At 36.9% G+C, this 25,271-nt stretch overlaps 1 protein-coding gene across 1 annotated transcript; it reads left to right on the top strand.

Moving 5' to 3' along the window:
- The first annotated feature begins 270 nt into the window (after positions 1–270).
- On the top strand, positions 271–24,269 carry SEC62 (SEC62 homolog, preprotein translocation factor). Its single transcript, XM_042998933.1, has 8 exons — positions 271–372; positions 8,125–8,233; positions 9,168–9,273; positions 14,588–14,792; positions 15,043–15,135; positions 17,700–17,760; positions 18,688–18,807; positions 22,850–24,269. The coding sequence occupies exons 1-8, from the start codon at positions 337–339 to the stop codon at positions 23,317–23,319; spliced, it is 1,200 nt and encodes a 399-aa protein (XP_042854867.1). The 5' UTR covers positions 271–336; the 3' UTR covers positions 23,320–24,269.
- Positions 24,270–25,271: the final 1,002 nt, after the last annotated feature.

Raw genomic sequence — 25,271 nt, 5'->3', positions numbered from 1 at the left:
AGATGCTCAGTCAGGATTGAGAACCAAGGACTCTTACCAGCCCTTCCGTTCTCTGAACCACTTCTCCATTTCCTTCTCGTCCCAGCGATTTCCAGCTCCCGCAACAAAAGGAGCGAGTGAGGAGGGGCGAGAAGGCGTCAACAAAGCCCGGCCGGCCCGGGTCCCAGCCTCTCCCGGGCCCTCTCCCTCCCAGGGCGCCCGGCGCCGGACGCTAGCCGCCAGCAGCCACATTACATAACGGGCCCACGGCCCGCTCTCGCGAGGTTTCCAACCCCCCCCCCCTCCCCTCCGCCCCTCCTCGCTCCACGTCAGAGGGAACCGGGCGGAGCGGCCAACATGGCGGAACGCAGGCGACACAAGAAGCGGATCCAGGTAGTAAAGGCGAGCCCCGGGGTAGGGGGGCTTCAGGGCGCTCGGGAGTAGAAGAAGCGAGGGAAGCCCCCGGAAAGGCGAGCGAAACCGAGGGCAAGACGGGGTGGGGGTTCCTCCGCGAGGCCTCCGGGCGCGGGCTGCGTCGTTGTGAGGGGCCTGAGGGGGGGCGGTGTTGGCGACGGCAAAGACCGAGGCGGAGGTGGTGGGGCAGCGGCGGAAGGTAAGAGGCGCCGCGCTCGGAATCGGCGGCGGAGGCGCGTCCGCCAGCCTAGGATTCCTGTGACTGCTCCGGCCCAGGCCTCCTCGCGAGCTCAGACACCGACCTCCCCGGGCTCCTCCCCTCCTTTTTTTCTGCCTCATCCTCTCGCCTTAGTTATCCCGAAATTAAGGCCATGGTAATTAGGGTAGGAGGAGGCGGAGGGCTGACCTAAAGCATTCGGTTCTTTGTGCGCGAATGGGAGGAACGTAGGTGAGGGAGTAACCTAGGTTTGGTCAGCTGCCCCGGGGGCCCGGGCGACGGTCTGGCAATCCAGATGTTCGGTTGCGTATGTCCTCCTTTCTCAGTGTTAGGAACAGGCCAGTTGAAGCTTTCCGGCTTTCTTCCAGGCGACACGGTGTAAATAAACACAGCGTCGTTGGTACTGCGACGACCTGGTCGCGCCCGGAAACCTCTCACATGCCAGCGTGCCGGCCCCATAACCTACATAACATGCCTCCCTCCTTCCACATGCCTGTCATCTGTGCCCATCTTCCCTGCCGTTTTCCCCCTGTTGTTCTAGCTTTTTGCCAAGAGGATTAAACACATGGAACGTCTTAGACTCAGGACGATTTCTGTTAGTCGTTGCCTCTTGAGCTTATCTGCCTAGAAACCTTCCGACGGCATCACAAATGGATAAAATGTTGTGAGTTGTTATGATGCCAATCACAAATTGTGACACTCATCGTTGACTTTCTGTTTCTTGGTATTTCATTGCCTAGAATGACTTTTTTTCTGTGTAATGTTTGATTCCTCCATTAAAAAAAGAATTATGACTTAATTGGACTACACCAGAGGTGATCTGAGCCATGCACGTTAAAATTCTCCTGAAGACTAGGAAGCGCTGGGGGGGGGGGGGGGGGGGGAGATGCCAGCGGTCAGTAAATTTGGAATTGTGGGATTGGGCAGAGGTAAGAAAGTCTTCCGAGCAGAGCGCAGAAGAGAATCAGAAAGAGACAAGTTCCCCCAGGTTCCAACAGGTCATCAAAGCCTGGTTTAAGGGGATTATGGAAGAAGTTTCTAATGACCCTATTCCCAGTGGCAGGATTTGGTGTTATCACCCTTGCGTTAGAGTTTGTATTGAAGTTGCCAGTCACATGCGTACTCACGTACGTAAACTCACACACAGAGTGCATTTTATGCCCTTTAGCACGCAGTATTTGCCCGCTTTCAGCTTTAACGTTGTGAAGGTGAACCTTACTCACTTTTGAACAGCGGCTTTTTTTTTCCCGTCTCGATCCTGTCTTAAAGAGTAAGGTAGATGGAGAAGCTGTGTAGTGGTGGTTGTGTCAGGGACCTAAAGCTTGAGCCACAGTGTTCTGTTTGCACCCTCGTTTCACCGGTTACTGGTTGTGTAACTTTGGGCAAGTTACTTAACTTTTCACCTCGACTTACAAATTGTAAGAAAGGATATGTACCTCAAAAAAAGGAGAGGTTGTAGGGTTGTTGCAAAAATAGGTGAGTCAGTGACTTGTTATTAAAGATTATAGACGTTATTAGGAGTGTTTGGCCTGTAACTCCTTCCTTTCCCCTTCTCCAAAAGGATGAAAGGTTTGGGTTGGCTGTTTTGGTTTCTGTGAAGCACTCCGACGTACTGAAGAAAGATTAACAGCTATCCATTCAGTGAATAAACCATCACCTTGTGAATTCCGTAAATATAGCTATTTATCCACTGCTGTGAATTTGGGGGTTATATATGTGAGGATCCGATTGTTAAACATCAGTTTGGCATATTCCTAAATAAAAACATACTAACGTTTATTATTCCCATCCTGGAGGTTTACACATAGCTGTACTAGAATGTTGTAGAGATCTTGGGAGTGCTATTTGGAGTACTGCTGTGCAGTGTTAACAAACTAATACAAGTGTACAATATCTTACAATGTCCTTGGGTCCCCCCCTACCCCCCAAATCAGAAACTGTAATATTGGCCTCACTTTGGACAAAAAGATCAAGTGTAATGTCAAAGTTCAGAGTTTAAGTTACAGAAAAGATTCTTTTATAAGACTTTTGGGCAAAAAAGTCTGTAATATCAACTGAGTTTCCTGTTTGTTACTTGATGTTTCATATTTAGAAAAGATTCTTATGTTTAATAAATTCAAGTGACCTTGACTTGTAATTTTATATTGGAAGAAATGATTGGTATAATATCAGAGTTTCGAAAAGTAGCTAATTCATTTGCTTTTTCTAGTGTTACATAATTTCAGATTCTGATATCCCATCAAAGTTGGAAAGAAGGGGACTGTTTTGTCACACTTTCTTCTTGGATTCACTTTACTGATCACTGAAAACTGGAAGTGAGCTACATGTTTATTAATGTTAAGAGATTTTAATGATTGAGATTCTCAAATGAGAGTGATCTCAATCCAAATTAATGAACCATTTGAAAATAAATAATTTTAAGATTTAAGAAATGAATTATGCAAGTTTTAAAAAATATACAGTATGTGCATATTGGTTAGCAAAGTGCTTACTGGTTTGGAATCCTGGTATCATGAAAGTTTAGAGTTGAGAAGGATTTTCAGATAGTAGAATTTGTTTGGAATCCTTTTGCACAAATGCCATTCTTATGGGAAAAGCAAGATGGTAAAGCCCTATAACCTGGTACCCCCTACCATTATCCCATACTCATCGTCCTTAAACTATTTTTGGGACCTACATCTAAAAGTATTACTAGTATAAAACTTACTGATCTAATATATCACCATCATTTTATGGATAAACTAAGGTTCAGTGAGGTTATGTGACTTGACCCAGAGTCAGTCATCAAGGTAGTAAAGCCAGATTTAGACCAAGTCTTCTAGTTCCCAGTTGAGTGTTCTTTATACCTCCCCAGTGGTTAAAAAAAAAATTTCCGAAATACTTTAACCCTGAAGTCCTTATATTAAATAATATAACATAAAGATTTAACATGACTTGTCCCTGCTAAAGAGAGAAACCTCCCATTTAGTATTCTGTTTATGTGTATTCGGTTGAGTTTGGGGACATTTAAATGGCTTACTAATTCTTAGAACTTTGGTAATCTGCATCTCAGTTAATTTTATTGTACCCATCTGTCTTCCTAGCAGTAAAACCCTGACATGTCATGGGCCTGTATGCTTAATTTCAGAAAAGGGAAGGAAAGAGAAAGTTTGTGACTATATAATCTGACTCTCTGAGACCTTCTGAAGAAAATAAGACAGAACCCATGAAGCCAGTCTTAAGTCTGAAAACTCACCCAGAGGCTTACTGGAGGGCTTGCAATAGGAGTCAAACACAGAAGGGCACTGTCATAGTCAAGATACAGAGACTCTTGTGAAGCTTTATTAGTAACATGCTGTGTGACTTTAAGCAAATAATTTACCTAAGTCCTCCTCCAGCTTTCAGGTTTTACTCTGTTAATCTATTTGCATTTCACAAATATTTTACACTGCTTGCATGAAGATACGAATTTATAATTTGTTAACTAACCTTTTTCTTTTTTCCTTACTTCACTTCACAGATCAACCAAACTTATTTCTACTGAATGTAGCAATTAAAAAAAAATTCTGTAAGATAGAAGACTGGCTTTTTTTTTGTTTTTTAAGTTTATTTATTTTTGAGAGAGGGACAGCACGAGCAGGGGAGGGGCAAAGAGAGAGGGGGCGGGAGAGAGAGAATCCTAAGTAGGCTGCACGCTGTTAGTGCAGAGCCCAACACAGGGCTCAAACCCACAAAACTATGAGATCATGACCTGAGCTGAAACCAAGAGTTAGATGCTTAACTGACTGAGCTACCCAGGCACCCCAAAGACTGGCTTACTGACTCTTGATCTAATGTTTTTTTCTCAAAAAAAATTCTTGTAACTACTGGCTAAAATAAAATACAGCTAAAAATGATAACCCCTATTTCATTACAGTATTTGCATGTTGATCTATTCTAAAGTAAAAATAGCATTTAAGTAATTTAAAAAGAGTGTTCTAACCAACTTATATAATTTTGGGTTGTGAGTTGCAGCAGCCAGCATCTTGGTATTTGGGTGCAAAGATGGCAGTCTAGCCTCAAAAACCTTATTGGCTCTTTGCTTTCTAAGACATTTGAGCTCATTCATTGAGCTATAAAGTTCTCTTCATTTAAGGGTTGATGAGCTGGCTTTTCTCTCTCTCTCTCTCTCTCTCTCTCTCTCTCTCTCTCTCTTAAGACTTTTTAAATGTTTTTTTATTTATTTTGAGAGAGAGAGGGAGAGAGAGAGACTCCCAAGCAGGCTCCATGCTGTCAGTGGGGAGCTCAATCCCACAAACCGTGAGATCATGACCTGAGCCGAAACCAAGAATCGGACACTTAACTGACTGAGCCACCCAGGCACCCCTGGCTTCTCTTTATTAGTGGTTGATGCTATTCCCAAAAGGCCTTCACCTTTTTGTTAGAAGGTTTCTAGAAAAGTTATGAAAATATTCTGAAGATTTGTTCACATCAAAAGAGAACAAAGAGGGGAAGTATTATAGTCTAATGCGTAAACAGGAAGAGAGTAAGACTGTTTTATACTCTTTAGGCTTTAGCAGGGCAGCAGTGAGAGTGGAGACTCCATGGCAGGATCGGCAGGATCTCCCTAACCAGCTTCCCATGGTCATGTTCTCTTGGTAGTCTTCTTTCTGGCTTCAAAGCCAGAATCTTTCTATCTGGCTTCAAAGCCCCAGCAGATGGAACAAATTCTATACTTTTCTCTTAAAGGCATTCTACAGTATGATAACTTATATGTGGTATAATGAACATTTCATAATATTTCACAAAACAAATTGGAAACCTATTAAGATTTGAAGAAGGAGCAAGGAAGGTTATCAGTTGTGTTACACCAATATCTTGATAGAATTCACTACATTTCTAGGGAATTACTTCAAGGGAAGTTATTGATACTTTTTAATAAAAAAGTAACTGGATAAGTAACTGTATCTACTTGGGAAAGATTATCCAAGTCCATATTTTCTGGGTCTCTTCTGTTCATTGTTGCTTAGTAGTATCTTTAATTTACCAAGGAGGGAAAAGGAATAAAAGTAGATTACTTGAGTCTGTCTTGATGTTGTTAGAAGAGTGGTGAACTTTGAAGTTAGTTGTTAAAGTGAGGTTTAAAAGTGTTATGGATTCGTGTAGTATCAGATTCCCTACTGTATCATATAATAATAGAATAAATAGACTTTTCCATTTCTTGTGTATCCTCATATCAGATTTTACATGTGATGCCTCTGTCAACAATCAGTAGATGAGTACATTTATACCTGTGTTTAGTAAATGGTTTGATTGGGTGCTAGTATGAGTATAGACTTGTCACACCTAAAGTTGATGTGCTTGAGAAATATGTATGATATGATTTTGGAAAATAACAATTGCTATTTTGTATAATTATAACAAAAGATAGGTATCATGCTCTACAAATTTTGGTATTAACTGAAGCACCTACAGGTATTCTAGGTATACACTCAGTAAGTATGTATTTGAACAATTTATGTTTATCTAGACTTATTTCCCATGGTTATTTTTAATCAAACATATACAGTAATAACTTATCAGTTGATTACAAAAAACTTTACATTGACAACAGATGTATCAAATGAGAAAAAAATTGAGCATAGGTGGGTGTGATAATAAAATAGAATTGGTTTCCATGAGCCAATTAGTAGTAGCTCATTATTTTCAACTATTTGTAATATTACTTTTTGGAATACACAAATATATAGGATATTATTTACTAATAGATGAGCCTCTTAGAAATGCGTTGTATTATTCAACCAGAATTTAATACTATCATTTAACATATGATACTAACATGTTAATATATGTTAGTGTGATTTCAAAAATTGAAATATAGGGGGGCCTGGGTGGCTTAGTTGGTTAAGCGTCCAACTCTTGATTTTAGCTCAAGTCATGATCTCACAGTTCATGAGATGGAGCCCAGTGTAGGGCTTTGCATTGATAGCACCAAACCTGCTTGGAATTATCTCTCTCCCTCTCTCTCTGACCTTTCCCTGCTTGTGCACGATCTCAAAATAAATATTAAACACACACACACAAAAATTGAAATGTAGATTTTTTCACCTTTTAGTGTGTCAGAAAGTATACTTTGTGGTTCAAATCATTATGAACCTTGTGGTTTTAGTGAACTGGGAGTGTTAACTTTTGTGAATTAATTTTTGTTAATAGTGTTAATTTTGAAATGCAATGTTTTCAAGATTCTACTTTTGTATGATACATATTTTTCTATATAAAACTAAAGGTTTTTTATTCACGCAAATATTTGGTTTTTACTATAGTCTTCATTTGGATTGAATAGTTTGAACTTTTAATTTTTATTGCCACACATAACCCACAGATGGGGTACTAGTAAAGTATAAGAATCATACACTGTTAATTGGGCAACTGGGAGAAGAGGATTTGGAAAATGCAGAGTAAGAAATATGAGAAGTAGCTGCCAGGTGATTTAACAACCAAAGTACAGGCTTTCACTTCATCCAACAAGTTACTCCCTTTTCAGGATAAAATTGAAGCTGGTACTTTGGTTTGTTCATTGTTCCTCATTTTCATCAAACATAACTGAATTCAGACTTAACTGAAATTTGTGGGAAAACTGACATAAAGACTGATAACTTGGATTATTTTTTCTATTTTGTGTTATTAGAATGTCTTATCTAAAACATAACTGTCTTTAGCATTAATTGTTTTCAGCATCTAGATTCTTGGCAGATAGTTCTTTACGAATATTTGACACTTCATTTAAGAAACAGACCTTCCCGAAATTACTCACGTTTAGATTATACATTGCTGAGAATATTGCTTGAGTGCTCTCTGTATCATGCTTACATATGTAATTAAAGACAGTACTTTTGTTTTTGTAGCTTATAGCACTACAACAACTTCTAAAAGTGTATCAGATGTATACAAATGTAGATTGCCTTCATTTTCTTCAGTATATAGGTGGGGAGAAGACGTACACAGGAGTAATTGAAAGGGAAGAGAATACACCTCTTTAGTATCTGAAATAGTATTCTTATGGCTCCCACACTGGGACAGATCTCTCTGGTTAATTTGGGAATTCCTCCTGTAGTTTGTTGTCCATTGTTCAGGGTACATAGCTTTGTTAAATTTAACATTTACTTATGGCACCTGTTTCTACTTACTTTGACATTTGGGCACTCACTACTGGCAACCTCTTAATCTTTTAAATTACTGCTTTGTGGCTTATAAAAAAAGACCGGGCAAGAGTGAGGTGAGCTAGTACAAAGTAGTTACCATACTGGAAAAACAACTCAACAGAAATGCCTTAGCTGAGGTGAAGAGGCAGGTTTTGGCCCTATCAACAAGTATTTGAAAAACATGTAATTTTTTAAATCTCTATTCTGTCTTTTGTGTATATTATCAGGTCTCCTCCAGAGAAGACTTGAAAGAAAGGCTTATACTCCACTTTAAAAGATTTGTAGAACACATATGTAAATTCAACACATGAATTTGTGAAGTAAGTGATTACACTAAATATTCTTATTTTGCAGGAAGTTGGTGAACCATCTAAAGAAGAGAAGGCTGTAGCCAAGTATCTTCGATTCAACTGTCCAACAAAGTCCACCAATATGATGGGGCACCGAGTTGATTATTTTATTGGTAGGATTATATCAGTAAAATTCTATTAGTGTACATATTTTATGAAGATACCTAAATTTGAGATATGTAGACATTTTAAAAGTGCTTTCCAAGTATTGTACAGAGATGCAGCTGGGTGATGGACATATGGCAGTTGATTATCCTGTTCTTGCCTTTTTTGATTACAAATGTCAATAGTAAAAAGACAAAAGAAAGTGCTTTGTAATAACACTAGTTGCAATTTTTTTTAATGGGATTTATTTTCAGTGATAATACTACATTTTGTTCAGATAGTAAAAGTACTTGAAGATAATCTTTTTGTAAAACTCTGGAATAGAATTCAATGGGAAACAAGTTTGATGGAACCAATGTAGGAGCTTTGGTTCTTCACATAATCCAAAGGACCTCATTATAAGCTAATGTCATCTATAATATGGCCCTGTAGCTTATAAATAGTGGTTGAAAAAAAAATAATATGAAAGTAAAATAAACGCTAGTCTCATCAGACCTACTATATTTAGTTTCTTCTTGTGATAGCAGTAGATTGTTCACAGAGCTTATTTCTCAGTGGGTCATGGTAAACTTGATAACAGAATTTCTATTACTGTCGGGAAGATTTTTGGTTAGTTTATTCTACATTTAATTGTGATTATGTGATAAGAATGATACTTATATTGATTTTAAATGTTTTTGTCTAGAACATTTCCACATAATATATCTGGTCTTAGTTCATATTTTTGAATGTCAGTTATTTCCCAACATTACTTTAAAAAGACCCTTATTGCTGTGTTTCACAAATTTAAGTTTTGAGGAATTGTTTATCTATCATGATCATGTCCGAATTAATTTCCTTTGAATTTGGTTTTATTTTCTGATGCCAGAATATCTTATAAATTATTACTTAGACATAAATTCCCATGTATACATAATTTAAAATGATAAATTTTTTCTTTAGCTTCAAAAGCAGTGGATTGCCTTTTGGATTCAAAGTGGGCAAAGGCCAAGAAAGGAGAGGAAGCTTTATTTACAACAAGGGAGTCTGTGGTTGACTACTGCAACAGGTAGTATTTATTTCTTAGTGATGGATAACATAAGTAGTGATTTCAAAATACTTGCCATAGTCCTAAAGCTCCTTCCCCATTTTTATCATTAAATGTAGTGATACTAGAACATAGCTCAAACAGAGCTTTTTCATGCAACCTGGATTTTTTTCAGTACCTTTGGAAATGCATTTATTTGGTATTAGACTATGATATTTTCATAATTTTAATTTGTATACATTTGCCAGGCTGACCGAGCTGAAAGGTCAGCAATACAAATCCTATACCAGTGTTAAAAGTAACCAAAAAAAGTCTTTCTTTTCTACGCAAATGGCTAGGGAGTCTTTCCCAAAACTTTGACAGGGATTCCTAATAGACCTGTTATATCTGGGTTGTTTGTTTTTGTGCCTGTATGGCATTAGTCAGTCAGGTACCCTTCCTTATTTTGTTGGTGATTGCTAATGTATTCCTTGTAAAATCAAGGCAACCACAGCATCTGCCTTTTCTTGATTCCATGGTGAAGCATAGATAGTTCAGTAACATATCCATGTTTTTCATAATAGGTACTTCTCCTTTGGGAAAAACTTCTGATGGTGAGTGGTATACAAAAACCACTTTCCTCTGAAAATAAATATATTGATTTTTCTTTCAGTTTTTTCTCTTGGCTTACTTACTAAAATAATTAGGCATATTTATTAAGATGTTAATAAACCAAATTTTGGGGCGCCTGGGTGGCTCAGTCGGTTAAGCGGCCGACTTCGGCTCAGGTTATGATCTCGCGGTCCGTGAGTTCGAGCCCCACGTCGGGCTCTGTGCTGACAGCTCAGAGCCTGGAGCCTGTTTCAGATTCTGTGTCTCCCTCTTCTGACCCTCCCCCGTTCATGCTTTGTCTCTCTCTGTCTCAAAAATAAATGTTAAAAAAAAAAAAAATTAAAAAAATAAATAAACCAAATTTTGTCTTTATCACTGAAGTTTATAATTGGTAGGAATCTTACATTTTAGATTATTTTATGTTTGGTAGGGAGATACACATAGTATTTGCTAATATGTTGGTTAATGGCATTTAAAGTATCAGTCACATGACACCCCTCTAAAAACCACTGTTTCCCAACCTGGTTTTAAAACTGAAGTTAGGGGTGCCTGCATGGCTCATTCAGTTGAGTATCCAATTCTTGATTTCAGCTCAGGTCATGATCCCAGGGTCATGGGATTGAGCCCCACATTGGGCTCCACACTGAGTATCAACCTCTCTACCTCTGCTCCTTTCCCCAGCTCACTCTCTCTCTCTCTCTCTCTCAAACAAAACGAAATAACAAAAAATAAAACTGTGATGTTAAAGAACTATCAAATATTTCTTAAAATTCTTAGTTGCCAAAAAGTAGAGTCACTGTTGGACCTTTCAAAAACAATGAAAATTTCACTGTTGGGGCAGGAATGAGCTAACAGTGATGTACCTGGTATTTTTCTTTACAGCCATTTCTGTAGAGTTCCAAAGTGCAAATTTCTCTGCCTGCCTCAAAAATAGATTTTTGTTTTACATATGGTGTGAAAATTAAGATACTATACATGAAAAAACAGAGAAGCTAGGTAATGTACTCAAAAGTAGTAGAGCCAGAATTCTAAATCCAACACTCTAGCTCCATAGTCCATGCTCCTAGCCACCATGATATACTACCTCCTCCAACAAAATGATGATGCATTTAATGAAGCAAATTAAGATGAAGGATTCATCTGTCAATACTATTTGAATATTAAATCTGTGAGCCCAGAGAGAGCAGCAAGTACTAATCCACATCTCTTGTCCTTTTAGGAGCCTTGATCCCTTGTTACATGAAGAGCCTTAAAGACCTAGAGATATACTCACTTTTCGTTGTAGATGTTATTCCCATTCATGCCAGGTTGTTTGTGTCCTTTCTACATGGAAATAGAGAAGCATAACTACCTAAATGTTTCAGAGCCACTTCTGATAAGCCATGGCCAGCCCTCGTGGGTTCCATCCTGACTACAAATAAAACCACAGAGATATTTGTCTAGTCTCATTTTATGAAGTTGATCAGTAGACTTGAGGGAGTCTGAAGAAAAACAAAACAGGAAGATGTAGAATGATACAAAGAGCAACCTTTTCTAATGTGCTCTGTGCCTCGTAATGGCCTGCTTTGAGTATGAATCTAATTCTACATGTGACTTCGCATCTCCAACCCACTACTCCAGTAATGTCTTTCTCACTCTCATTCATATACCACACTCATTCTTTTCTGGTCTTTCATTGATCATAACCTGCCATTTTCCCCAAATGGTTTTTTGTCAATCCTGCCTGCCTCTCAATTTAAATATCCCTCCAGTTCTCTCTCTGCCATGTGCTATTCCACAGGTCCTCCAGCCCACATTAGTCTTTGTATCTAAGGTTCTATAGCATTTATAAAGTTAGTTCATACACTATACCCCTTAGCTATTTGAGAATTGTTGGATATGAATCAGTTTTTAAAATTTCCTGCCAGCCATATCTGAAGGCAGTTATAGGACTATTTTCTGCTTTAGTGTAACTCCATAGCAATTAGCACAGCGTGGGTATTTAATAAAACGTTACTATTGCTACATGGGTGAAAGTCTTAAACATGTCTGGCTTCAATAAATGTTTGTTAAACCTGAAAAAAAAGTAAGAGGTGAGGAAAAAATACAATTTAATGACTTTGCATAAGCTGCTTTTAACAATCCATTTGTGTATTCAGCAGTTATAAAATATCTGTTGTATTCCAGGCCCCAAGAATACAAAGATGACTGTGACTTGGTCCCCACCTCCAAAGTACATATTCTAGCCTTTTAGAGAAGACTCATGACTAATTACAATGCATTGTGTTCTGTAAGGAGGACAGGGATGAGAAAACGTCAAGAATGGCTTCACAGAGAAAAGGTTTAATCAAAATTTGAAACATAAATAGGTGATTACCCAGCAAACAATGGGAGAAAGGACAGTCAATCCTGGCAAAGGGAGCAGAACATACTGGAAGAAGGAAGTAGTTCTGTGGAAATGTAAGAGAGCTTTGTGTGAGTGATTTGTACTATATGATATGTTAAATAAATGAAGGCACTGGTTTTGTTACAATAGTAAATGTCATCTCACTTTTCCAGTCATAGAGTGAGTTGAAGTAGGCATTCTCTAAAGACCTGTCAAGGAATATGTCAATAATTTTACTTACTAGTGAATAGATTGATGCTATAATGTAATAATGTGAAACCAAAGTATGTGTATGTATATTCTGTAACTATTAAATGAAATTCAAGGTTTTGCTATAGCAAAGTTTGCTTACTTTGAGTACGTATATTCCAGGCACCATGCTAATAACAATCTACGTGTGATTGTGAGATAGAAATTTTACTAAAATTAAATAATGTACCCAAACCCACATAGTTAAGTGGTAGAGGTGGTATTTGAGCTCATGTACCTGAATATGACTTGTTCGACACCAGTTTTATTGTTTAATAGTCTGCATTTGACCCTTGAACAACCTGAGGGTTAAGGGGTGTCAACCCCACACAGTCAAAAATTCATGTTTTTAACTCCCCTCCAAACTTAACTACTAACAGCTTTCGTTGACTGGTAGTCTTACCGCGAACATAAACAGTTGATTAACATGTATGTGGTATATGTGTTATATGCTGTATTATAAAGTAAACTAAAGAAAAGAAAATGTTATTAAGGAAATCATAGGGAAGAGAAAATACACTTATAGGGCATACTGTATTTATTAAAAAATAATCCGTGTATAAATGGACCTGCGTAGTTCAAACCTGTGTTGTTCAAGGATCAACTGCACATGGGTGGCAGATACTAATGGTACAGTCTGTGGGACATTTCAGACAGTTGCAGAGTTTTATGCTGTGTAGATGTGAACAAGTAGAAGGCCAAATGAGAAGACCTAGAAATTAGTTTTGTGGAAATGTTCATGGAGTGGACCCCAGTTGGGCAGCAGAATAAAGCCCAGCCAGGCAGTTCAAAACAGAGGCCTCAGAGGGCACAACATAATGACCAGAAATAAGTGGTCACTGGACAGGAAGAAAGCACTTAGTTAAGAAGTGGTATGATGTGCTGGAGCAGGCATTAGTGGAGGTAGTGGAGGTAGAAAGGTGGGCAGTCAACAGGCACAGATGGTGGATTTGAGACTTAGTTTGTATGTTGTGTTTGGTAGTTGTACATTATCAAGGAAGCAACGAAGAAGCAAATCAGGAACTCTGAAACTGGAACATAAGATTTGAAAGGATGGCTTTTAGGTAACAAAAGTAAGGGCAACTCAGTTTCTTGAGTAGGATTGTGAGGCTAGAAAAGAACTACCACTTAGATTGACTTAATTTAGGGTCTTCTAAGCTTATCAGATGAAGAAATGAATAAAGCAAAGATATCTTAAGTAGTTTATGCTAGTAAAGGGAGCAAACAGACAAATTATATATTAAGTTAGAAGATGAATGCAATGGCTAGGATAACAGGAAACAGGGGAGAGGATGGGGGATGGGTTTATAATTTTAAACAGGATAGGGCTAGTTGAGAAGGTAACATTTGAAGGAAGTGAGGGAGTGAACCAAAAGGACATTCTTGTTTGAGGGAAGAGCATTCCAGGCAAAGAAGGGCATACAGAGCAAAAGCCCTCGGGTAGGAATGTTTAAAAAAAATAATTACTGAATAAAGAACAATGCACTGAGAGAAATTAGTGAAACAAGGAATACTTGGTGTTTTGCCAGTATATTGTACAATTTTCAGTTTGTTACTGCTGTGGTGGTTTTCAGAGTCCAGGAATATCACCTTAGCATATTTAGTTATTCATTACTTAATTGAAGATATTTCATAATAGTGGCAGGCTGAATCATGACAGAAAAAAATAACATCAAGGAAGACTGCTGAAAACACAATTTAGATCATTCAAATCATGGGCACATTTTTAATCTGCTAACATTTCTTAAACTGTTTTATTTATTTTCCCCTTCTATCTGCTCTTGAATTTGAAATTTAACATTAAATAAAGAAGCATCTTGATTTACTCTTAATTCAGAGAAAAGTTTCATAAGGATAATTCCAAACTTGTAATCTGTTATATCTAAATTATATGGTTGAAAAATAAAAATTAGATGAAAAACTTATGTAATAAAATTGGCAGTACATGTTTTGATTAGAGGTGGGTTGACTATTTTTCCATGGATTTACTAGTTGTAATTTCTTTCATGAGTTGCCGGTGTATATTTGCTCATTTGGGGGGGGGGGGGGCAGAGGGGTTAGTGTTTTTTCTTTTCAGTCTATATCTATATAATTGATAAGGAGTGTAATATCATGCCATTTTTCCCATAGGCTTTTAAAGAAGCAGTTTTTTCACCGGGCACTAAAAGTAATGAAAATGAAGTATGATAAAGACATAAAAAAAGAAAAAGAGAAAGGAAAAGCCGAAAGTGGAAAAGAAGAAGATAAAAAGAGCAGGAAAGAAAATCTAAAGGATGAAAAGACAAAAAAGGAAAAAGAAAAAAAAAAAGATGGTGAAAAGGAAGAATCCAAAAAGGTGATTTTAGCTGACTTTAAGTAAAAATAAAAAATTATTATTTGCACATGATCACTGGCATATGAGCATTTTTGAAATGCTGTGCAGCAACCACTTAAGATAAATATATTAGGGTTCTTACGAATACCATGGTTGAGAATTTTTATTTCTGTCTCAAATAGTGAAACTTTTTTTGACTATGAATGAATGTCTTATTGTTTTTCCTTTTTGTGTTTTTTTTTTTCATTCTGCTTAACTTGTGTTTTAATAGGAAGAAACTCCAGGAACTCCTAAAAAGAAGGAAACTAAGAAAAAATTCAAACTTGAGCCACATGATGATCAAGTTTTTCTGGATGGAAATGAGGTGAGCATATCTACCTTATAAATAGAAATCCAGTTTTCCATAGGATTTTTTAGAGTTATCTGTGATGACTTTACTAAGAAAAGAAGTAATTTTGGTAAATCTAACCACATAGGCACTACTTTTTAAAAAAAACAATAATTTCTCTGAATTAGAGTTACAAAAAATGTATAGAATATTAGCCAGAATTAGGTTCAGCTGTCTGTGAGTAATAGGAAACCTGAAATAACAGTGGTTGAAAACAGAATAGATGCTTGTTTCTCATCAGTTAAATCTGAAATTTAGTAGTACAGCTGTGGCAGCTCTATGGTGCAGCTGTGTGGGGCAATTAGTAAAGGTTACCTTATGGTCCAAAATGACAGCTAGCCTTATATCTGCATCCAAAGGAAGAAAGGAGAATGAGGAACATGCCTCCTCTTTAAGGACATCTTCGAGGAGGCTAGCAGTTGCATTTCTGCCTGGATTGCCATGGCCAGAACCTGGTCACATGGTCATGCCTACCTGCAGTAGTGTTAGAAATGTGCTTTTTGTACTGGTGGTCATTTGCCTAGCTAAAATGCAGGATTTCCTTACTATCAAAGAAAAAAGAGTAGAATGTTAATGGAGGGCACCAATAGTTTTCTGTCTTTTATATTCAGACTATACACTGACTATACACTACTTTAGAGGCCTAAGATTTTCAATGTTACTTAATGCTTTATTCAAGGAAATTGTATTTATTTCTTTTGTAATGGAAGATTTGTGTGATGGTAGCCTTCCATGAAGACTACTTAACTTAATCATTTAACCAATACAAAAACATTAGTTATATACTGGCCATTGAATTCTTGTGAATTTCAAGGCATATTTGTTTTTGTTGTATCTAATACAAAAGTAGTATATATAAAGTAGTGGTTCCTAGAGCTATGAGTTTGAAATTCTGGGAAAGCTTTTCAGAAAATATGTGCTCTTGGCTCATCCTAGACATACTTGCATGAGAATCTGTAGTATGGAATATAAGGGTGGCACATGTGTGTAATTTGTCTGACGTGTCCCAGGACAATTCTGATGTGAACCCTTGGTTAAGAACTGCTAGAAGAGAAGACCACAGTTCTCCCCTAATGTGAAAGTTCAAACACCTTCAGTTAAACATCAAACATTAGCTATATGCAAGGACATTATAGGTGCTTGGAAAAGCATGATAAATAAGATAAATTCTCTTCTTGGAAGTGCTTGTAGTCTAGCAAAGATACAAGCTTTTAAACATATTACTGTATCATAGGTTGGTGACTGTTAGGATAAGAGAACATCAGTTAAGAATAGTAAATTTAAGACAGGATAAGGAGGGTCTGGAGACCTTGAACACTTGAACTAAGTTTTGAAGGATGATTGGCAGATTACCAGGTACACTGAAGGAGTGTACAGATCTATTAGGTGAAGGACACAGCCTGAGCAAAAGCAGGAGTGCTTGCATTCCTGAAAATACTATATTTTGTTCTATAGAAGGCAACATGCTTTCAAATTTTAAAAGTGGGAAGTGTCTTTAAAAACTGGATTTTTAGAACGCTTACTGGCAGGTGTGATGTCTATGGGTCTGATTTCTAGGGGAAATGTGCAGTTAAAAAAGAAGAATCGTGGGCGCCTGGATGGCTCAGTTGACTAAGCATTCGACTTTGGCTCAGGTCATGATCTAGTGGTTCATAAGTTCAAGCCCTACCTTGGGCTCTGTGCTGACAGCTCAGAGCCTGGAGCCTGCTTCAGATTCTGTGTGGCTTGGGTCATGTGATCTTGCAGTCATGAGAACGAGCTCCTCGCTTTATGTGGAGCCTGCTTGTGATTCTCTTTCTTCCTCTGCCCCTCTCCCCTGCTCACGTGTATGCTCTCTCTCTCTCTCTAAAATTAAAAAAAATAATAATAATTTTTTTAAAAAAGAGAAATGGAACCCCCAGTGTTAGAAATAGAATGAAATCAAAGACAATAGAGTTCTGGTCAAAATAGAATCAGGAAATGGAAGAGTTTCCTGATTCAGCTTATGGGCTACAGACTCTCCACAAGGGAGGAGGCAATGAAATTATTGCAGTTAGTCATGGAATCTTTATGTTCACTAAGCATGGATCTTCATTAATGATTCTTTGTGTTTCATCAGTGAGAGGGAATAAGGTAGAGTTGATTGCTGCTGGATCTGTAATAGGGCCTGGCTGAATCTATCTTAACTGTGCTCTTAGCCCAGACTGCTTCTCCTTATACCAGTGTGCACCATTACATTAGGAACATAAAGTTACACAGTTGCTGCTCTTTGGGTGAAAATAAGCAATGGTTTGCACACATGAACAAATTGTTAAATGCATGCAAGTACATGGAAATTTACTTAAGTGCCTTAAGGAATTTATAGTTTAAAAAAATTTTTTTTCTAACTGAATAAATACCCAAAGAAACACTATTCCTGAAAGAAGGGTCTTTGGAATTTGTTTTCTTAGAAACTTAGTTCTTATATGTGAAGAAGTTGGAAGTGACTGTTATAGACGATACAGAATTAAGCTTAACTTTCTAATGTAACCTTAAGCACTGGGGTTTCTTGATTCTTCTAGGTATTTGTGTGGATATATGACCCGGTTCACTTTAAAACATTTGTCATGGGATTAATTCTTGGTAAGTACAATCTCTAAAATTTAGAAAGGAAAATAAAAATGCAAAAGCCATAGAGAAAAATATTTAACATAAAATAGTTATTTTAAAAGAGGTGTACTTGAAATAAGGTTAGAAGATTAATGACAAGCTGAGAAAAATATTTACAAGACATTAAAGCAAAGATGAGATTAACAACCTGGTAGAAAAATGGTAAAGGTGGTCCACAGGTAAAGAAATACAGTGATCAATAATCAGCAATAAGGTAACTTAACCTTGAAGGGGTTAAAAAACTTGCCTAGAATTACTTAGCTTATAAATGATAGAGGTAGAATTTGAATCCTGATCTTTCTTGCTTTCTAAAGACCTAGAACCAGACTTCTGATTTCTTCTGATTATTCCATATGGTCCCATTGTACTTAGAAAAAAAACTGGAGATGCTTGTATCCAGTTTCCCTAACTACCGAAAAACCATCAGAATACCTGCTGAGCTTTTCAGTCTGTAGGTGCCAGAGCTTCACCCCAGACTCAGAATCTTCAGAGTGGAATCATTTTTTGGTTTAGTGTTGTTCGGAGGTGGTTTCTTTCAGCTCCTCTAGTTAGTAGACAGATACATTCAGACAATAAGACATTGCTTGAAAGCAGCAGCAGTCGATCATTTAAGGAGCTGACAATGTCACATTTTTAAACAACACTTTTTTTCTAACTATATGTAATTTATACTAGAAAAATCCTAGCCTCCAAGAGTAATAGTTAAAATGTTAGGTTGAGCTATATGAAATAGCTGATAAAATTTACCATTTTCTATCTATAAAAATGGCAATTTTATATGTCTTAATATGTTTATATTTCAGTTTTTCCCCCTAGGAATATGATGACTGTTATTGCAACCAAGCCATTTAAGTTTTAATCTAAAAGTTCTCTATGTAACTTTGTCATTTCTTGTTCTAGTAATTGCAGTGATAGCAGCCACCCTCTTCCCGCTTTGGCCAGCAGAAATGAGAGTAGGTGTTTATTACCTCAGTGTGGGGGCAGGCTGCTTTGTAGCCAGCATTCTTCTTCTTGCTGTTGGTAAGTAGTATTAGTAAATTTGACCTCAGTAAGGAACATACCAAGCAATTTGGGCTATAATCTGGAGCTTCAAGTAAAGCTTAATTGCAACACTAATGTAGGCAAATCAAGGAGTATATGGACCTACTTTTTGGGTCATATCCCAAAACTGACTCAAGCTTGAGGTAGAATATGTACCTGATTAGATTTGGTCTGTTGTGAAGAAAGTATTTAATGTGTCTTCATCTGCATGTAGATATGGCTTAAAGTTTAGCTATCACAGAGACTAATATTTTTACGATGGTTGATGATTTATGAGACATAATCCTTTTAGTAAGACATTTTTGTATTTTGACTTAAGGCAAATGAAACTTGTATTAAATACTTAAATTGTATAAGCTTAATAAATATATATTCAATTCAGTAAATGCCATTTTGGGGAAAAATTTTGCACCCGTGTACCAAAATAAATTCTAGATGCATTAACGTGTTATAAATGGTTTTTAAAAATCAAACAAGGAGACATAAGTAATGTTTTTTTTACACGCCTGGATGAATGGGGTCTTTATAGCTAAAGACAAAACAATATAAAAATAATCTACTTCAAATGAGGAAATTAAAAACAAACGATTAACAAATAGCTGAAAAATTCTTATCACTAGTAGTCAAACAGTAAAATTAAGATAACGGAATAGTTTTTTGCCTGTTTAATTAGGAAGTTTTGTTTGTTTGTTTGTTTTGTTTGTTTGTTTGTTTGGAATGGAGATACTCAGGGCTCCTGGATGGGTCAGTTAAGTGTCCAACTCTTGATTTTGGCTCAGGTCATGATCTCACGGTTCTGGAGATCAAGCCCTGTGTCAGGCTCCATACTGACAGCACGGATCCTGCTTGGGATTCTTCCTCTCCTCTCTGAAAATAAATAGATAAACTTAAAAAAAAAAGAAAAGAAATGGAATCACTCAGTGCCAGGGAAGATCTGACTGAAAGGAAATGCCCTTAAATATGAAGAGTGGTAGTAGTTGTGAATAATTTTAATGTTGTTCTTTATACTTGTCTGTATTTTTTACAATGAGTATATTACTTACCATGGAAAAAAAACCATTATTTTACTTAAAATCCTAGTCTTTGAAGATATTTCCATAAAGGGTAGGCAGATTTAATTTAACTTTTTTACTTTGAGAAAGAAGTGGAAGTTTTTCTCAGCTTATCTAAAGCTGTGTATTGATATTTAAACTTACATACAGTATATTATTCCTTGATCCACCTAGATTTTATATTGGTGTATGGTACTAAGTTCTGATTATTTTCCCTAACTGACAAATCCACCTTTCCACCAAGGCATAAGAGAGTACTTCCTATACAAAATTTAAAAAATCACATTATTGACCTAATATCTGTTGTTAGAGGACATACTTTGACCAAGATTATCTGAACTGAGCAAATGTTATTCTGAGATTCTGTGATACATAATAGATTGCTGTGTTATAAAGCATTACTCCTGGGGCGCCTGGGTGGCTCAGTTGGTTAAGCGTCCGACTTCAGCCCGGGTCACGATCTCACGGTCTGAGAGGGGTCTCCCTCTCTCTCTGCCCCTCCCCCGTTCATGCTCTGTCTCTCTCTGTCTCAAAAATAAATAAACGTTAAAAAAAATAAAATAAAGCATTACTCCTATAGTCCTAGCAATTTGCCTCTGCGTGACCCTTCACCCTGGACATCAGGGTGTCCTGAGTTAGTGCCACTAACTGCACCCTGTAGCTTATGTAGTATTTTCATTCAGTTTATCATGTTTATGGGTTTCTCTTTTTTCTCTGTGATCTCTGACTGTGTGAAGCTTTCTTCACCCGCCTTTCATATTTTCCCTCTTCTAGCTTAGTCACCTTCAGAAAATACCCTGATGGTTCTGCATGTAACAGTGCATTTGTGGGCCAAGAAATTATATCTAAGATTGTGAAGCAGCTAACTAGTGGTAGTATACTACCTGCATCAAGAATGAGAAGCTATATTAGGGCACTTGGGTGGCTCAGTTGGTTAAGCGTCAGACTTCAGCTCAGGTCATGACTTTGCGGTTTGTGGGTTCAGGCCCTGCGTCAGGCTCTTTGCTAACAGCTCAGAGCCTGGAGCCTGCTTCAGATTCTGTGTCGTACCCCCCTCCCCCCCCCCCCGCCGCCCCGCCCCCGCTTACGCTCTGTCTCTCAATAATAAATAAATGTTTTTAAAAAATTAGAAAAAAAAAGAATGAGAAGCTATAAACTTAAATTAGTACTTTCTGGCTCTAAAATCCCTGAAAATTTAAAAGCTCTTTCTTTTTGCTCTTTAAAATATCATTTTTTCAGTAGTGTTTTCTATCATCTTTCATTTTAAATATCCTATGGATTTAAGTATGCATTATAGATTAAATAATCTTGTAAATTAAAGCAGAAAACAAACCCAACATTTTGTTACTTCTCTTAGGCACTAGAGTTCCAAATATACTTTCAAATAGTTTTGATCTGTAGCTGAGTTATAAACTGGATATTTATTTTATATTATCCTATGAAGTATTATATATTAGTCAAAATTCTATTTGGTGCTACTCTGAATATGTATAAGACCTTTGGCGGTTTTCTAAATGGGTCCTGTTTAGTATAAGGATGGTGTGACAGTACATATCACAATGGTTTTCCCATGATTCTTTCACTTTTGCCCCCGGTAATCTAATGCCCCATAGAGGAAGAACTGTAAAACCTGTTAGGATTCTGCTATGCCCAGTTTATATATGTGGAGAATTTAAGTTTCATTTGTGCCATTTCCATATTGCTTTTCATTGGATTTGAGCCAAAATTTCATATTATGGACCACTGGTCTTACAGCCCTACAAAGTCTATAATAGTATCATAATTTTATTTGGAGAAAAAATGTGCAGCCTCCTTAAAAGACATTTCTTTTTATCAGTGGAATTTATTAATAAATCATAATTGCAAACATATTTGCCATTTCTGTTTGTACCACAAAAGACATTAATGTGTACAGTCTTTCAGAATATTTATGTTCTTTGTGAAAATAGAAATTACTGCTTCATAAAAGTCAAGGCAGCTATAACTATTTCCTTTTATTTACTCAACGCAGAATAATGGAGGAGGCACAAATGGCTGAGCTTTTTGCAGACCTGATATGTAACAAAACAAAACAGGAAAATCACATAGCTCTGTATAACTGGTAGATGAAGAGAAAACTATATGAAATACTAGGGTTTGTGTTTGTGATAACTTATTGCCCTAAACTTTAAAATTCTCAAATTCTTCCATTATCTAACCACAGTTTTGAGTTTGAGTTTTGAGAGTAACCTCAAGTGCCATTTGTTTAAGCAATCTTTGCTTTGTTTCCTAATATTAGGAGAGGAATCATCCTTAAATAAGCAGAAGTGACATAGTTAATTAACAAAATTGTAGCTAGAAAAATGTTCTTTTATTCAGAAGTGTGTAATTTTACTTAGAAGACTCACCATTTAGGCAGAGTATGCACATGTCTTGGATCCATGATATATTTAGGGCCCTTTGGAAATGTATTTTTGTTTCTTTTAAAATCAGCAGTAGTAATATATGCACATGTATATAACAACCTATGCAGGATTATTTTATATGTATACTACTATGGTCAGGAAGAGTATAATTTTTAATATTTTTCTACAGAGTAATTGCCTCACAAAGGCAAAAGCGCCTACTAGGAAAGTCAGGGTGCAGCCTTGCTTTTTCCCTTTTAAAGGCTTCTTAAGATATCCTTCATCCCTTACTACTCTGTTCCCTTTTTCTTACATCAAAGTCTCATGCATACTGAAAGATCTAACTGATGGCTGTGCTTATTGATATACGATGTAGTCAGGTGTGCCCTCAGCATCGGAGCAGAATGTTCTGTGCCTGGAATACTGTGGTTGCTGCTAAATTAGTTAGGATTTCATTGTTTGTATATAAGGTACATGTAATGTGCAAATAATAAACTCTGAATGTTTCTTCAGTGTTTTATTAATATTCCTTGCTATCTGAGTCAATGCTTGAATTATTCAATTAGAGCCATTTTTCTCCTATAGCTCGTTGCATTCTGTTTCTCATCATCTGGCTCATAACTGGAGGAAGGCACCACTTTTGGTTCTTGCCAAATCTGACTGCTGACGTGGGCTTCATTGACTCCTTCAGGCCTCTGTACACACATGAATATAAAGGACCAAAAGCAGACTTAAAGAAAGATGAGAAATCTGAAGCCAAAAAGCAGCAGAAGTCCGACAGTGAGGAAAAGTCAGACAGTGAGAAAAAGGAAGATGAAGAGGGAAAAGTAGGACCAGGGAATCCTGGAACAGAAGGCTCGGGTGGAGAACGGCATTCGGACACAGACAGTGACAGGAGGGAAGATGACCGATCCCAGCACAGTAGTGGAAATGGGAATGATTTTGAAATGATCACAAAAGAGGAACTGGAGCAGCAAACAGATGGGGATTGTGAAGAAGAGGAAGAAGAAGACAATGATGGAGAAACAACTAAATCTTCCCATGAAAAATCATAATCTGACTAATTTGGGACTAAAGTGCAAGAGGTTGGATTTTCTATGTTGGCTGATCGTCCTAATGTACACATGACATTTGTAGCATTCTTTAAATCCATTTGCTGAAATGTATTTGACATCCAAGCAATTATATTCAGTCCTTCATTTCATAGAATACTATTATTGGTACAGTCTAAAGCCATTTATAAGTTGTATCTGTTTGATAATTTTACAATAAGTAGGTCTTACTTGTTTTGATAGTTATCAAAGATGCATTTTCCACAATGATATTTAGATTAATGGCATTTTTGATAGTTGTATGGCTTTTTACTGTTAGATTAATCAAAATAACCAAAAGGGATAAAAGAGAAACACCAACATTTCAGATTATGCGTAGTTATGTAGCCATTTCACAGTTTCTTTAAAATGAAATGCTTAAACTCCTTGTTCTTGATAGTTAAGCTTTGGTTGATTATAAAAGTATACCAGGGAATTTCTGGGATTCTGAGTTAGCAGGGTTCAAAAGCATTTTGTGGAAACAAGCCAACTAGTAATGGTGCAGTAACACTTTTAGTTTAGCTACAAATTCTCCTTTTCCAACTTAGGAAATCCAAACTGATTTGTACATCTGACTCAGAGAAAGATAGTCATCTCCAACAGAGGAAGCAAACAGCACTGGTTGGAAGGTGATGGCTCTTCCCATTTCCTTGTCGTAAAGTAAAATGTATTCTGTACATAATTTACAAATAAACATTTTATTTTAATTGTTACTTATTATTTAGACATTTTTCTCAACACTTAAATTTGTAAAATTAAGACCATGTAAGGGTATGTTTTTAGAGAAATGGAAGTTTCAATAACCCACAGAACATCTGTGCTCTTTCTACAGCAGCTTCAGTTTTGTGCCAACATTCCATGTATTTGAATATGAGTTAAAAAGATCCTTAATAAATAAGAGCAGACTTAAAGTAGCTGTTTGTATGCCTTAATGTTCGTTTTGATTTATCTTAAATCGATACATTCAGAAAGGAGGTACTGTATTACCAGACCAGGATGCACCTCTATGAAAGATAATTTACTGTTCTAAAATAATCCATTTAAAATAAAGAACATAAAAGAAAACATAAGAGAACCATTGGACTCTTAAGTGCTTTGAACTAGTTTTGCAGTTTGATTTTATGCCTTGCATTACCTTAGTTACAAATCTTCCAGAAAAATCTGGTGTTTACCTATGAGCATAATATCATTCCTTGGATTTAGACACTTCTAAAATGATGATGAATATTAAATTATTTTCCTTCAGTCACAGAGCATTTTGCTTTGTAGTTCAAATAGGTGTTGTGGTAGGTTTTTTTTCTTTAGGCTGTTTCCCATCTAGTGTTTGACTAAAGAGGTTAAATTTTTCTAATTGTGAAAAAAGGCATTTTCTGCGTACTGACACATTTTATTAAACATGGCTTGACTGCTTCTTTATAGTATTCCTTGTAAGTGGACAGAAATACAGCTGTTGATGTTAATGCAACTCTGTCAAGGCTACAGTCATTTTAATAAGTTTCCTCCCGGCAAATGTTCATTGATTTAAGTGCCTGGGTGTTTTCCCCTCACATTTTCAGAATGCGCTACTGCTTATTTTCACAGGAAGGATATGCATAATTACAGCTTCGAGCTTCTTAATCACCAGTAACACTAATCCCTATTTTGGGGTATGATAATGGTACCAAAAGTGTTTTTCAGAAATAAAAAATGACCTAACTTTTACTACTGTGTTAAGACCCAGGCACTCAATATTTATCCTAAAGCTCTTTATATTATATGTAGTATGTCTAGTCTTAAAGACATTTGGAGCATGACAAGAAAGTCAGCTTCTTCTTGATGTTTGTGGATTCTTACAGAATGTTAGTACAAATTTTTATAAATACCTGGTGGTCCCTGGGGGAAATAACATCCTTAACGATAGAAAGTGGGTTAGAAAT

The sequence above is a fragment of the Panthera tigris genome, chromosome C2 (assembly GCF_018350195.1).
Source record: "Panthera tigris isolate Pti1 chromosome C2, P.tigris_Pti1_mat1.1, whole genome shotgun sequence".
Classification (NCBI taxonomy): domain Eukaryota; kingdom Metazoa; phylum Chordata; class Mammalia; order Carnivora; family Felidae; genus Panthera; species Panthera tigris.
This window is presented reverse-complemented; position numbering and strand designations above follow the sequence as displayed.